At 35.3% G+C, this 16,950-nt stretch overlaps 1 protein-coding gene across 20 annotated transcripts in view; it reads right to left on the bottom strand.

The window, feature by feature from the left end:
* Positions 1-16,950, bottom strand: part of ZCCHC7 (zinc finger CCHC-type containing 7) — a 268,423-nt gene that overhangs the window by 237,096 nt on the left and 14,377 nt on the right. For 4 of the 20 annotated variants that reach the window (XM_089318420.1, XM_089318425.1, XM_089318433.1 and 1 more), the window contains one exon: positions 5,309-5,327. The exons of the other annotated variants lie outside the window; for them this stretch is intronic. In XM_089318420.1, coding sequence (XP_089174546.1) covers positions 5,309-5,327 — 19 coding nt within the window. The remainder of the gene's footprint in view (positions 1-5,308; positions 5,328-16,950) is intronic. 20 annotated transcript variants of the gene reach the window in all.

Genomic DNA, 16,950 nt, shown 5'->3' with positions numbered 1-16,950 from the left:
AGTACTACTCTATTCAAAATAAAATTAAAGAGCCTGCTGCCCCCCAATCACATGACATATATTCTATCCACCCACACATCTCAGCAGCTCACAAAGGCAGTGTCTTTCCTATCCCACACACCCATCACACTCTTACACCACTCATTTCTTATCTCTTCCATTAAAGTATAGGACCTGGGAGGCCCACACCTGTTTCATCTTTTTATGTACCAGTACACGTTACACAGTGACTCCCCTTAAGCCCTATTATTGTTGACTAAGTGAAGTGGATATAAAATGTATTTTTGGCCATTATTTGCTATCTTAGATCATCTGTATCTGTTCCTAATATCACAGAAAACCAGCTTACACACTTTTCAATTCAATGCCTACAACATGCCTATGAAGTTAAAAACAACAGAGGCAAGTGCAGTTTTTTATTTTTTGGCCCACTATTACTGTGAGTTTAAGATATCATGTTGAAGTCAGAGGAAGACACAAACATTATTACAATTCCTGTTAGTACATCTTTGTTACATGGAGGCAACAATTCCTTCTTAATCAAACTCCAATAAGTCACAATGTAGATATGTGTAATAAATATAACCCCAGTAAAATCTCAGTTGAGAATATTAGCGAGACTTGGCTGAACCAATAAAATCACAATATAAAAATGACTCATCTGTGTGGTATCTTTTAAGAACATTAAGAAAATTAAATAAAATTCATCAAATACAATAAGTAAAAAACAATTACTGTTTGTTCAAATGCCATAAATGTTTGGCCTGAACCAAAAAGCTATTTTTAAAAAGACCAATTCTAAGTTACTATATACTCAAATTCTGGTGATTTGTTAGAAGCTAATAAGCAGCACTACATGAGGTTATTTTTAAACATTAGAAATTAACTTCAGTGTGATTACTATTAAAACTTAATTGAACTTAATTTCTGCTAGACTAGTGTTAGTTTTAATCTTAACATAACTGCTAAACCTTTTACAAAAGAAAGTCATTTGCATTGCAAAATGTAAAAGGCCAAAATGTTAAAAGCTTTGGATATAAAATAAAGCTAGCAGACTGAATACTGGACCTTTATTTTTATTCTACTTACCTTTCACTCAACATCCATTTATTTTATTTGATTTAGAAATTTGTTCGGAGGGTTTTTTCCCCCACCTTTATATCTTAATCTTACAGAATAAATAAGAAAACAAACCTGTATCTCTACATTAGCCAGTATTAGGAACTGCCAAAATAACTTTTTTGCTAAATTTGTTAGACCTCACCTGATTTGACAGAAAAACAAAGCATTAAATAAATACAGTTATAGGATGAAACTTTTTCAATTATATTACAATGCTTATTATCCCAAGAACTCACTTAATAAGTGGAAAGAGACTCTGTAATGGCCCTAAAATGAAACAGTATTGCTTTAAGTTCAAAAATTTCCTCTGAATTATTTTTAAAGTAGCATAATTTGAAAGTGTAGAAACAGCAATTGTAAGGAATATTAATAGAAAATTATTAACAGTTGACTACTTACTAAATTAACATATATCACTCAATTGTTCACAATGGTTACTATAACATGAGAGATGCCAAAAAAAAGAAACCCTAATGAATCATATTTAGCATAGTCTGTTCTTCATACCTTATACTTCCTACAGTTATTTGTGGATTTCTGGACTTAATTCTATCAGATACCTAAAGTTAGCTGAATTTTAAGAGAAAAGTTACAAATATTTGATGTTATTTGCTAAATTTTTAAAATATCAAGTTGATCGATATAAGTATCCACTAATTTTAATTTAAATTATATTAACTATATGAGCATCTGATACTGTTGTATTTTCAACTTAACATCCATTCTTTCAGGTTCCTCTTAAGTCAAATATAAATAAATGGAGAAACAAGCTTTTATTTTAAAAATCTATCCTTTTCAATATTACAAGGTCATTTTCCAAAGATTGAGAAAATGTTGAGTGGCAAAAACTGCATTTTTCTCTGAAAAGAGAAACTCAAAAGAAACTACTTTCCTATTTCATGAACATCAAAGCACAAGAGGAAGTAGTTTCTCACATACTTCCTGTTATTTGAAAATATGTTAGTTTTTAAAAAAGGGGTGGAGTAAGAAATGAGAGACATGGCTGGATAATAATAAATAGGTATACTATATGGTGAAAAATAAGACTTTTCACTTGGAGGATCTAAGTTATTTTCAAATTAAAAGGTGTGGGATAAGTAAAGGGAGACTTGCTGTAAATAATAAAGCAGGTATAATTTACTCTAAGGTAAAAAAAAAAAAAAGCTTCTCATTTAGAGGACCTAAGTTTTTTTCAAGTTATAATCAAAGAAAAAGTAGAAAAAATAGTATATATACTTTACAGAAATGTGTTTCTCAGAAAACTGGATACATAAATATTAAAAAGGAATGACCACCCATTAACTATGGCTGAAACCAATCTGAGGAGGGAAAAAAGAAACTGGATGACCAAATCTACATGCTTCATATTTACTTGGATCATAAAATCTTGAATGCCCAAGTCCATAATAAAATATTCTGGGTATCAGAAAACTGGCAGAAAACAAGACTCAGTACTATCATACAATCTAAATACAATATGTCAATTGAGGAGAAATTAAGCAATTCTTCTTAAAGATTAAATTAAAATGGCAATTACACTCACTTAAATTAGTTATCTCGAATTTCTAATGTTTAAAAATAACTTCAGTATCAAGCATGAATCAGCCTATAGGCAAATTAAGTTAAAGCTGAATGCATGTGACTATGTATGTTCTATACACTTCAAAAACAGAATATAAGACCTACTGTCCTTGTTAATTACGTACTGGTAAAATAAATCATATTTTAATTTGGAGTTACATTCTTTGCTTGTTTTCCAAAATTTTACTGGGGCATTTCAATGTATTAAGTAATGAGTGTTACTGAAACACTTTAAACAGTAAAAAAAAAGTTTTAGGCGAAGTTCTAAAGCCACCACCAATTTAGTAAGCAATTTAAAAGCTGTGTATGCTCCTCTTCTCTGAATTCACAAGACTGCATTTTTACCTATTTATAATAGCATAAGGGATCAACTTTCAGGCTCCTTTCTTTCAAATTAAGGCTTGTTTACACATGACAACTATATTCGCTCAATCTATGTCTCTAACCTAGAAATTAGAAGAAATTTTAAATTTTGGAGGTTTTTTCTATATTTTGTGAACAATAATCACATATTCACAACAAAATGAACATCATTTTAAGAACTATGTATAAGAATCTGAAGTATACGTCTAAAAACAAAAATACTGATATAATAAATATGGTGTATTTTTAAGACTAAGGAAAAATAGAACAGGGAAAAGAAATCTAAACAATTTATTTAGTTTATAATTTTCCATACCAATTTTCAATGTAGTCCATTTTTAAATCTCTATGTATCTTAAAAAGTTGACCGATTATTAAAATTCTCAATGAATTTAAAAGCCCTGCTATAAACTTTTCTTTACTCCATTCAGCCCCTTAACTAATCAAACAATGAAACAAATATTACAAGACGAAGGCTGACAAAAAATCATAATGAACCTCTCAGATGAGAAACTAATTGGTACTAAGTACACAATGGCTTACATTTAATCCTGTTAATAACCACACAAAAAAAGAAATAAAAGACTCACTTTTCAGTCATCTCTCTGGACCACTGGGCTAAAATAACAGCATGACTAAATCTGACATTGACCCCGTGGCCCTGCTAGGAGTTAAAAGAATTCCTTTGAGTCTTCTGAGACCTGTTTTCAACTGCTCCAGAAGGGGTGGGCTAATCATACACACTTGTTAGCCTTCTTTACAGTAACAGGTCAAATTAGAAATGGTCATATATACTGTAATATATACTAGCTCTTACTTTAGAATTGAAGTCCACACCCTACAAAAGAATGTATGAAATAACAATAAAACAGTAATAGTTGGCTGATAATATGTCATAAATGGATGAAATATAATTAGAATAGTTTGAAGTTATCCAAGCAATAACATTACCAGAAATAAATTTTTTTTTAAAAATGAATTTATCCAAATTAACAAAAGAAGATTAAAATTGAGACAAAGAACAAAAAGAAGAATCAAGAAACTTGAGAAAAGAAAAATTGCACATATAAATTTTTCTAGATTAATCACAAAATAGCTTTCAGCCATTCTACTGAATTAAAACATTTCTATTTGGTGAAGTTTTGCATGCTTTTGTGACATGAACCCACAAATAACACAGTATCAAGATAGTATCTGTCTAAAAGCAACTGTTTTTTTCTTTTAGCCCTATTCAAAATATAATTTCTCAGTTGAGACAAACAATATATTAGCAACTTATACCTTCCTAACTAGTTATTGAAAATAACTATGGATATGAAATTGTTATCCCTATTTCTCTAGTTCTAGTATTAGTACTTTTAAATTAAGTATTATTTATTGAATAAAATAAAATCCCAGACCTTATTCCTAGTTCTCAAAATCTAATCACTGAAAATTTAAACAAGTCAACCACTAGTATATTATGTATTTGCCTCAAGTTCCTATAATTTAAAAAATATGGCTCCAGTTAATTTACATCCTTATTTAAAGGGTCCGAATTTTCTGAATACTGAAAGCCAGCAGATGTCTTTAAAGCCCTAGGAAATAGAAATATTATACACCAAGGTATATTTTAATTCTAAGTAGCCTCTATAGCAAAATATCAAAATCATTTTTAAAAATTCAACTTTTGCATATATAATTTTGTACTTACATTTTAGTTGTTCATATTAATAAAATTAATCAAATACCATAATCAAAGAAATATTACTTAATAGAGCAAGTAACTGAATAATAATTAGTTTCAAAGCACTGTTTTGCTAATTTGTAAAGCCTTAAATTAATTTAGGATAAAGATCAGAGTTAAAACCTTAATATTTATCACGATCAAACTTTGTAAAACACGTCAAAATTTAAACTCTTAGAAAAAGAGAATTTAGGCACTCTGTTTTGACAGTCTGTAATGGCACAGCTCCCTCCCCCTGACAGGTAGCACCATTTTAGGACAGTTCCCTCCTGGCCACCATTCTCCTATTCTCATGCCTCCTCCCCATTTTCTCTCATACACAGAATGTTTTTAGGACATACCAACCATCAACAAGAACAGTGAAACACAAAACAGCAAGCAATAAGAGATCTGCAAAATATTTCACAAACACCTCCAACTTAAAGCTCTAATTCAGAACGTGCTTTTTGAATAGAAAACCCCAAAAGCTCTACAGTTTCAACACCACATAAAATAATTTTATTCTCATTGGCTTACCTTGACAGCATCTTTTGGCCTAAAAAAAAAAAAAACATGAACAAAAGTATTTCCATTATATTTTAATAGTTAATATATTCGTTTGGTCACTCAGTTTCAAAAGAATCTTCCACCACTGCCAAAAGGAAAAGGAGAAATGGAGAACAAAAAAGAAATCCCACAAAATGAGAATTTTGAATAAAGACTGGAAAAGACATTAAGCTATCATGACCTTTTAAAAAAAATTGTGTAACAATTGTTTGAAGTTTCTTAATAGCATAAAAAGCACTTCCCCAGTTTCTTGCCTTAATAAATTTCAAGTTCAGCTCTACATCACTCTCCTACTAAGGTCACACACAATAAAATCCATGCTACAAGCTTTAAGATAACGGTTCACACAAACACTGGTAACAAGAATTGCTAACATAATTCTTTATTATTTTTAAAGTTGCATGCTTTCATAGCTGAATCACTTCTCGTGTTAAAGATTACACCCTAATTTAATGTGCTGAATACTAGAAATATATTTTAAAGGTTATTGTCTTTCTCAGTTAATAATATATATAAACACCAAGTATAAACTTGTATCTTTTCAAATACTAATGTACCTCAGGGAAATAATTTTACAAACTCATGAAACCTATTCAACTATGGTCAGAGTAGAAATTAAAAAGATTATTTAAATTTCCATTAACAAATAGCAGCTAGAGTATGAATACATTTTCCTATCAATTTGGAACTCTCATACTGATTTTAAAAGAAATTGCTTCCTGAGAAGTCACATGATAGAAATCCAAATGTAAAGCAAACAGTAACTAGAAAACAATAAAAATAAAGAAAATGAAAATTCAATAATACTAATTGTTTCTTAGTAATCACAAATTCAATTGCACATTCTAACAGCACTCAAATCCACAATAAAAACCTTTAATCAACAGTCACAGAAAGGTTTGCCCCTATCCAGTTTTCCACTGTATTTAACAGACATCTATAAAGAGCATTTTAGAGATCTCATTGCCATGATGTATAAACAAAATACCTAAAACTGTAAGGTGCCAAAATTACCTTTTCCCTATTTATCAACATTAGAAATTTTTAGCCTGCTAATTAACAGTATATCAGTATCATTTTTCTTGGTTCATTAGGAAACCATTAGAATTTTTTAATGGTAAAAAGGATTATTTATTATTCTATATTAATCTAATGAATATAAAACTCAGTGTAATATGCTACTGTATGACGCTATCCTCACAAAACAGCTTTAAAATATTATTAGCTTTTTTCTAAAGTGATGACGGAACTAGAGGCCTCAACTTTTCCCTTGTAATAGTTAACCAATTACTCAACATTTAAAGTGCCATAGCACTTCCCTATGGACTTAACCTCTAGCAACAAAGTTGTTCTATATAACAAAAATCTTTATATTTGAAAAATAAACGTGTTTTGCAGGAAGAGGAAAATTTTTAAGATCTGGTCAAGGTAAAAATGTTATTTCCTCAATGAAATATATATTCAAATATCTACATGAATATATACATACACTGGACCACAAAAACTGAGTAAGAGAAATCACATACCAGATTACAACTAATTTCTTATGAAAATCTTAACATACAGTAAATTAAAAATCTATAATAGCACCACTTACTGTTAATTAGTATTCCTAACATTAATCTGGTTCAACTATAAAATAACATTTTTATCCTGACAGTAAAATGACTGTGAATGGAAATTTTCAGGATTAATAATTTTCCATCAATTTCATGCATAAAGTTGGTATCTTTTGAGCTTCTCAATGACTCAAAAACGAAATTGCTACTGCTATTAAGAAAATCAAATCCAAGAACAAAATAAAGTTTATTTTTCTCTCTAGTCCCTATGGATCTAAGTATCACACAATAATTCTTCCCAATCTTCAAAACAACATACAAATAGATGCGCTAAGGAAAAAAGAGCAAAACAAAGAAACAAGTGGTTTTTTCTCTTTTTAAATCCTCTTTCCCTTTAGTAATCAACAAAATAACAAAAAAGAAAAGTGGAAAAGTCACCCAGAATATATGACCATGTAAGCATGGGCACTCTTGCAGAAAACCAAGTCTGCAACCCAAAGCCATGGGAAATTTAAATTGAAGCAATCGGCCACAATAGGCAGGGAAATCTGTATAGATAAAAAGGGAGTGCTGAGGTTGCAGGTATACCACTAAAGATCTTTTGAGATTTCCAAACAAAGTTCACTAGTTTTATTAATTTTTTAAAATAAGAAATAATAACTGTATCCACAATATAATGTAAAAGATTAAATTTTTTCTCTTAATCAAAATACAAATTTATATGTGATATATCTAAGGAGAAACAAAGGATTCCTATTTGTAAATATTGCTTCAGAAACTTCACAAATATGCTTCTCTGTTTAAGCAGTTTTAAAGAAAATTTTTAAAAATTAACAAAATACAGAAAAAACCTTTTGCTGCTAAGTTAACCTAAGTGGTAGCAGCTTCATTCAACTAACCACAAGTCCTCTGACACCCTGTAAAGAACTACAGGCCACTTAAAAAGTTTGTGGAAAATAGAATTAAAAGATAAGTTTATTTTCATGCCAAAATATATATGTATACACACACACACACACACACACATATTCATTCTGTTTTCATTATATATTTTCTATGAACCTTTCAAGGATCCCTCCTATGTCAAAGTTAGTTAATAAACCAGCAGCTTAAAAATTAGATGATCTGTGGTATAATCATTACATTTCCTCATTTACTCTGTTAACAAAGGAAATTTCCCAAACTAGCAACATCTCAAATAGAAAAATAAAAAAATTTACACAACAAAAAATGTCATGGTATTAAGAAGAATATAAGTATTCCACAACTTAAAACTCAGTGGGTTTTTTTTTACCAGTAATATACCTATCCAGAAACACTGAAATTTAATGTTTTGAAGTTCTTTAAAGAATTACTCACTACACACACACCAGATTAAAATAAGCACACAGCACACACCAACAGCAATATTTAAGTTCTGTTTACTCTCTCACACCATTCATATTCTTTTTAAAGCAAATCTAAATAATCTGGAGTAGAAGGTGCTGAATGAAGAGCAAAAGTACTCAATTATATAAGAATGAGATCATCTTTCAAGTTCTTGCTAGAACAACAAAGAAACTTTATTGATAATTAAACCCCTCCTTAAAAGTAGAAAGCAGTGCTAGTTCTTAACAAAACCAATGACAAAAGTTCATTCAGGTTTAAATCAGACCACCTAACAATTAAAAAAAAAAAAAAAAAGCCAGGGCAGTATAGGGAAAAACTTTTAGGATTAATATGGTTGCACATCTTCTCTTCAAATTTAACCTTCTTTCTTTCATTGAATTTATTTGCCATGTTCCCCTACATTTTTTGAAGCAAAATACAGAAAGAATATTTAAAGTTTTCTAGAGTTGGTGCTTTCCAGCCTAGAGTAGTTAACTCACAAGCACTAGTTACAAAGCAAAAATTAAATGTGACCTGTTCACTTCAAGGGAATTGCCAATAAAAACATTTTACCTTAACAAGTAGTTCTTAAGCTACTTAACAGCTTTTCACTTTGAGGCAGTTAAAAGTTAACTATAGATTTAAGAGAAAACAAAGGAGAAAGTACAAATGGTCCTGGCATAGAGATTTATGCCAACTTCCCTTAAAGCATGTTGGGAACAGACTATAAAAAGAACAGATGCAGCCGGCGCTGCGGCTCACTAGGCTACTCCTCCGCCTTGCCGCGCCGGCACACAGGGTTCTAGTCCTGGTCGGGGCACCGGATTCTGTCCCGGTTGCCCCTCTTCCAGGCCAGCTCTCTGCTGTGGCCAGGGAGTGCAGTGGAGGATGGCCCAAGTGTTTGGGCCCTGCACCCCATGGGAGACCAGGATAAGTACCTGGCTCCTGCCATCGGATCAGCGAGGTGCGCTGGCCGCGGCGGCCACTGGAGGGTGAACCAACGGCAAAGGAAGACCTTTCTCTCTCTCTCTCTCACTGTCCACTCTGCCAGTCAAAAAAAAAAAAAAAAAAAACAGATGCAATTGGGGCCACCACCTGCAGCACCGGCATCCCATACTGACACCAGTTCGAGTCCCGGCTGCTCCAGTTCCATTCGAGCTCTCTGGTATAACCTAGGAAAGCAATACACGATGGCCTAAGTCCTTGGGTCCCTGCATCCACATGGGAGACCTGGAAGGAGCTCCTGGCTCCTGGCTTCAGATCAGCCCAGCTCCAGCAGTTATGGCCATTTGGGGAGTGAACCAGCGGATGAAAGACCTCTCTCTTCTCTCTCTCTGCCTCTGCCTCTCTGTAACTCTGCCTTTCAAATAAATAAATCTTTAGGGGGGAAAAAAAAAAACAGAAGCGCTCAAGTCTGCTGTGAACTAATTTTCAAAACTATGACAAAAGCTGAAATTCTAAGGTAAGAATTTATCATAGAAGTCAATGTCACATATTTAGCAGGTAAGATCCACTTTATAATAATCTATTACATTGAATTTATACTTATATATGGAATCCAAACATATATTGCAAAAATAATTTTTACTCCTAGAAACACATCTCAATGTAATTAGATCAAGATTCAAGTTAAAATGTAAAGTCAAATCTACTCCTGGAGGTATTATTAAACATATCTGTATAATTTAGAAAGAAAATGTGATCTTATACATGGTGGATGCTCAATTAAAATATTTATCTCTTCATTATTAGCAGAATCAGTAACAATCTAAAAAATTCCAAAAACTTAACAATGAGAATACCTTTCATTTATAATAAAACAAAGATAGGGGCCAGTGCTGTGGTTTAGTAAGTTAAGCATCTGCCTGTGACATCCGCATCCCCTATGGGTGCCAGTTTGAGTCCTGGATGCTCTACTTCCAATCCAACTCCCTGGCTAATGACCTGGGAAAGCAGTGAAAGATGGCCCAACTTCTTGGGCCCCTAAACCCTGATGGGAGACCTGGAAGAAGCCCTGGTTCCTGGCTTCGGATCACCCCAGCTCTGGCCATTGTGGCCATTTGGGGATTGAACCAGTGGATGAAAAGTCTTTCTGTCTGTAACTCTGCCTGTCAAATAAATAAATAAATAAATAAATCTTTAAAAATAAAAAGATTTTGAGAGATCAAAAATTTTAGACTGAAAAGCTAACACGTTTATCAGTAACTATTAACACTAAGTGATTAAGAGACTAATAAATTACTTTGACATTAAATATAAATTTTTAAAGAACAGGATCTCCTACTAAGGGACATCTGAATCATGTGAACAGCTTTTACTCTTTAAGAAAGAAGGATTAAATGTTTTCATATCTCCTTTGAAAAAACTTTCACAATCTAATCATAAATAGTTCACATCAAATTTACCTTTTCTCCATAAAAATACACTGTTTACAAATTTTACTTATCTTCTCAGACAAGTGATCACTATAAGCAGTTGAATGTTTTATTTAGCAAACAACAGCTATTAAAAAATTACATGGAAATACTCTTCACCCAGAAAGATACCAAGTTTCAAGGTCTTAGAAGAATGAAAATGTTGCCCATCTAGTTTTATGCTTCTTCATTACAAAAAATATACAAACCTATAGATAAGGTGATATTTTAATGGCAACTATATTAAGCCTAACTATACTAAGTTAAATACACATCATTGTATTTTATTATTAAGCAGTTTCCAATGTATTTACACAAAAATCAAACCAGTTAGTAAATGAAATGTAAAAATTAAAAAATTTAAAAAACAAAATTATCTCCTCAAGTACTTAACACTATTGAAGAGAAAAGCTACTATAAGTGAATTTAGTTTAAAAATCATAAATTGGGGGGGCCAGAGCTGTGGCGCAGCAGATTGACACCTTGGCCTGAAGCACCAGCATCCCTTGTGGACGCCGATTTGAGACCCAGCTGCTCCACTTCCAATCAGGCTCTCTGCTTTTAGATTAATTTAATATTTTTAGGACTCCAATATAATTTCTCTGGGGCATTTTAGGCTTATCTACTTGTAATTTGTGTATATGTGTACTGTCTTAGAAATTTCAATGTTATCTTTTTCAGAGTCTACTTAGGACTAATATAATTTGTGTAAAAGATAAGAATCCTAGAACCACGATTCTATTCAATCCAGCTCTTTGCTATGGCCTGGGAAAGTAGTAGAAGATGGTCCAAGACTTGGGGCCCTGCACTCACGTGGGAGACCAGAAGAAGCTCCTGGCTCCTGGCTCCAGATTGGCACAGCTCTGGCCATTGCAGCCAACTGGGGAGTGAACCACTGGATGGAAGACACCTCCCTCCCTCCCTCCCTCCCTCCCTCCCTCCCTCCCTCCCTCCCTCCCTCCCTCCCTCCCTCCCTCCCTCCCTCCTTCCTTCCTTCCTTCCTTCCTTCCCTCCCTCCCTCCCTCTCTCTCTCTGCCTCTCCTCTCTGTGTAACTCTGACTTCCAAATAAATAATGTGAATCTTTAAAAAAGAAAAAAAAAAGTTAATATAAGTAACTGAAATTCTAGGAAGCAGGAATAAGTGTTAAAAAAATAAGTTTAAAAAAATTATAAGTTGACTTCAGAAGAATGCACACTAATTTGCTAATCTACAATGAAATCGCAGAAATTAGCAACATACAACATCAATATCCCAACATGTTATTAAAATCCAACCCAATGTTTCTAGGGGTTTCTAGTAAGATTTCTGGGGTTTCTAGTAAAATTTTTAGGCTGCTGAACAATGACCATAAAAGGCTTTCAAATTTCATTCCATTTACAAGTAGAGTTCAAATTGAACATTTTTATTTCTTCTCTTCGTATAACAACTTCACTATGGAACAGTGAATAACACAGCTCAAGTCATCATGCTAATTAGAAATTAAATAAAAAGATGCCTTTACAATAGTTACGTGTAAGATGACATGCTGCAACTCAAGACATAGTTCAAATGCAGCTTTAGGAAATGGATAATACAAACTTACAAAAGCTGAAAACATCAGGGAGAGACTTCCCAATGCTCTTGTCACTCAATCTCTAGCACGTGGCTACTTTCCAATTATTAAAAAAAAAAAAAAAAATAGAGGCCGACACCATGGCGCAGCGGGTTAAAGCCCTGGCATGAAACCCTGGCATCCCACATGGGCACCAGTTCTAGTCCCGGCTGCTCCTCTTCCAATCCAGCTGTCTGCTATGGCCTGGGAAAGCAATAGAAAATGGCCCAAGTCCTTGAGCCCTTGCACCTTCGTGGGAAATCTGGCAGAAGCTCCTGACTTTGGATCGGCTAAGCTCCAGCTATTGCGGCCATCTGGGGAGTGAACCAGCAGATGGAAGACCTCTCTCTCTGTCTCTACCTCTCTCTATAACTCTGTCTTTCAAATAAATAAAATAAATCTAAAAAAGAAAGAAAGAAAGAAAGAAAGAAAGAAAGAAAGAAAGAAAGAAAGAAAGAAAGAAAGAAAGAAAGAAAGAGAGAAAGAGAAAGAGAGAGAGAAAGAGAGAGAGAGAAAGAGAGAGAGAGAAAGAGAGAGAGAGAAAGAGAGAGAGAGAAAGAGAGAGAGAAAGAAAGAAAGAAAGAAAGAAAGAAAGAAAGAAAGAAAGAAAGAAAGAAAGAAAGAAAGAAAGAAAGAAAGAAAGAAAGAAAGAAAAAATTAGGTGCTGGCACTGTGGCGTAGTGAGTTCAAGCCCTTGCCTGAAGCGCCAGCATCCATGTGGGCGCCAGTTAGAGACCCGGCTGCTCCACTTGTGATCCAGCTCTGCTATGGCCTGGGAAAGAAGTAGAAGATGGCCCAAGTCCTTGGGCCCCTATACCCACAGCGGGGACCTCGAAGAAGCTCCTGGCTCCTGACTTTGGATTGGCACAGCTCCAGCCATCGTGGCCAATGGGGGAGTAAACCATAGGATGGGAAGACTCTCTCTCTCTCTCTCTCTCTCTGGCTGTGTAACTCTGACTTTCAAATAAATAAATAAATCTTTATTTAAAAAAAAGAAAAAATTAAACCATACATCAAGGAAAACATATCAACCAGAAATCCATTCTTAAGACATATTAGGCGGGGCTGGTGCTATGGCCTGGCTGGCAAAGTTGCTGCCTGCAGTGCCGGCATCCCATATGGGCGCCAGTTCTAGTACCGGCTGCTCCACTTCAGATCCAGCTCTCTGCTAGGGCCTGGGAAAGCAGAAGATGGCCCAAGTCATTGGGTCTCTGCACCCACGTGGGAGACCCGGAAGAAGCTCCCGGCTTCAGATTGTACAGCTCTGGCCGTTGCAGCCAACTGGGGAGTGAACCAGTGGATGGAAGACCTCTTTCTCTCTGCCTTTCCTTCTCTGTGTAACTCTGACTTTCAAATAAAGAAATAAAACTTTTTTTTTTTTTTTTTGACAGGCAGAGTTAGACAGTGAGAGAGAGAGACAGAGGGAGAAAGGTCTTCCTTCCGTGAGTTCACCCCCAAAATGGTTGCTACGGCCAGTGCACTTCGCCGATCAGAAGCCAGAAGCCAGGTGCTTCCTCCCAGTCTCCCATGGGGTGCAGGGCCCAAGCACTTGGGCCATCCTCCACTGCCTTCCCGGGCCACTTCAGAAAGCCTGACTGGAAGAGGAGCAACTGGGACAGAATCCGGAGCCCCAACCGGGACTAGAACCCGGGATGCCAGCACCGCAGGCGGAAGATTAGCCAAGTGAGCTGCAGTGCTGGACAAGAAATAAATCTTTAAAAAAGATTTTTAAAAGGACCTATTGTGCTATGAGAAGGAAAACATAACTGAAATTAAGCTGATGAATGCATAAGTGGGGGGAAATACCATCTGGACAATTTGAGGAGTTATGAAAAGTATATATAGTGTGTGTGTGTGTGTATATATATACACACACACACACAGTATACATAGAGATCTATCTTAACACAAAATTCTATACTGTGGGGCCGGCGCTGTGGCATAGCGGGTAAAGCCACCGCCTACAGTGCCAGCATCCCATATGGGCCCTGGATGAGTCCCATTGAGTCCCAGCTGCTCAACTTCAGATCCAGCTCTCTGCTTTCGCCTGGGAAAGCAGTACAAGATGGCCCAAGTCCTGCATCCACGTGGGAGACTCAGAAGAATTTCCTGGCTCCGACTTCAGATCAGCACAGCTCTGGCCGTTGCGGCCATCTGGGGAGTAAACCAGCAGATTGAAGAACTTTCTCTCCCTCTGCCTCTCCTTCTCTTTCTGTGTAACTCTTTCAAATAATCTTTAAAAAAATTTCTATACTAATATGATTTCCTCACCTTTTAAAAATGTTATCTTCTTCATTCTTTAAAAGGCATTACCTTCTCTCTCTCTCTCTCTCTCTGCCTCTCCTCTCTCTGTGTGTAACTCTGACTTTCAAATAAATAAATCTTTTTAAAAAAAGGCATTACCTTTTTAAGTCCTGAACCTACTTGATATTTTGCTAAATCTAAATCTTTCAAAATTACTATGAGAAAGAAACCATAAATCCAGGAATAATAAAGCATGCTTTTGAAAGTGGAATTGGACTATTGCTCATTTGTTTAAAATTCTTAAGATTGTAACCAATAAATTATTCATCAGCTTTTAAAAAGGTTTGTTTATTTATTTGAAAGGCACAGTGACAGAGAGGAGGACAGACAGACAGACAGACATCTTCCATTTGCTAGTTCACTCCTCAAATGCCCATGACAGCTGGGGCTGGGACAGACCCAAGCAAGGAGTCAGAAACTACATTAGCATCAGGGTTTCCTATATGGGTGGCAGGGACACAAGTACTGAACCTTCATCTGCTGCTTCCAAGGATATATTAGCAGGAAGATAGATTGGAGGCAGAGTAGTCAGGGCTTGAACTAGGCACTCTGATATGGGAAACAGCACTGTACCACAATGCCTGACTCTCATAAACTATTTTAAATAACTTCACTGATTTTCAAAAAGTTATTTATTACATATCTAATATGTTGAGATTAGTATAGAAGATACAAAAATATTCTATACTCTTAGAAATATCTTTATACAATATTATGGTTTTATTTCCAGGACACTCTAATTAACAGAAAAAAAAAAAGACAGACCAACATGTGGATCATATGCTACTATTTAAGAAAGAGGAAATTACTATATGGCATATATGCACATTTGTTCATATTTTCTTAAACACGTATTTATTCATTTGAAAGGCAGAGTGACAGAGGAGAAAGATCTAGCCACTAGTTCACTCCCCAAATGGCCACAATGGGCCAGCCTGGGCCAAGTCAAAGCCAAAAGCCAGGAACTCCATCAGGCTCTCCTACGCAGGTAGCAGGGGACCCAAGCACTCGGACATCTTCCACGGCTTTCCCAGGAGTATTAGCAGCAAGCTGAAATGCAAGTAGAGCAGCCAGGACTCAAACTGGCACTACAATATGGGATGCCAGCATTGCAAGCAGAAGCTTAAACTGTAGCGCCAAAACTCCAGCCCCAATTTTTTTATATATAATGACAAACTATCAATTTTCTTTTAATGGTTACTCATAAGGGGAAGGACAGGAACAAGGTAGAGACTTAGACACAAGATAGGCTTCTCTAAATAGTTGTTACTCTGTTTGTTGAATTAAACTTAGAATCTTACATATTTTACATAACTATAAAATTTTAGAAAGGGAATCCTAGAAAATAAACTTATTAAAAGCCAAATGAACCTAACAATGTATAGAAAATAAACTTATTAAAAGCCAAATGAACCTAACAATGTATCAAGTTGATGACATAACTACAAGGAAAAAAAAATTGAATTTAATTAAGCTTCCAGATCTAACTAATGCACAGGAAATACATGGAACACACATGTTAAATAATAATACTGTAAAATTTGGCCGGCGCCATGGCTCACTTGGCTAATCCTCCACCTGCAGCGCCGGCACCCTGGGTTCTAGACCCGGTTGCTCCTCTTCCAGTCCAGCTCTCTGCTGTGGCCCGGGAGGGCAGTGGAGGATGGCCCAAGTGCTTGGGCCCTGCACCAACATGGGAAACCGGGAAGAAGCACCCGGCTCCTGGCTTCGGATCAGCACAGTGCCTGCCATAGCGGCCATTAGGGGAGTGAACCAATGGAAGGAAGACCTTTCTCTCTGTCTCTCTCTGTCTATAACTCTACCTGTCAAGTAAAAATATAAGTAATAATAATAATAATAATAAAATTCAAGCTACAGGAAATTCTACAGGACAAATAATCCAGTTAGTACAACAATTAAATGGCCAGGAATAAAAAGTAAACACAGTGATAAAGAGAGAACCTGTAGATTAAAAAGAACTTTAACTATAACCAATTATAATACAGAGATCAGTTCTGATTCAAGGAAACTACAAGAAAAAATATTAGAAGCCAAAATGGGAAAGATGAACACTAAAAGGATATCTGATGATAAAGCTATTGGCAATTTGTTTCGGTGTAATAATGACACGACTGTTTTTTTTTTTTTTTTGCCTTTTTTATTGTTTTTTTTTGTTGTTTTTGTTTTTTGTTTTTTGTGTTTTTTTTGTTGACAGGCAGAGTGGACAGTGAGAGAGAGAGAGAGAGAGAGAAAAGTCTTCCTTTGCCGTTGGTTCACCCTCCAATGGCCACTGCGGCTGGCGTGCTGCGGCCGGCGCATCGCGCTAATCCAAAGCCAGGAGCCTGGTCTCCCATGCGGGTGCAGGGCCCAAGTAC

The sequence above is a fragment of the Oryctolagus cuniculus genome, chromosome 1 (assembly GCF_051225735.1).
Source record: "Oryctolagus cuniculus isolate XC-2025 breed Fujian yellow rabbit chromosome 1, ASM5122573v1, whole genome shotgun sequence".
In the NCBI taxonomy this organism is placed as follows: Eukaryota; Metazoa; Chordata; class Mammalia; order Lagomorpha; family Leporidae; genus Oryctolagus; species Oryctolagus cuniculus.
This window is presented reverse-complemented; position numbering and strand designations above follow the sequence as displayed.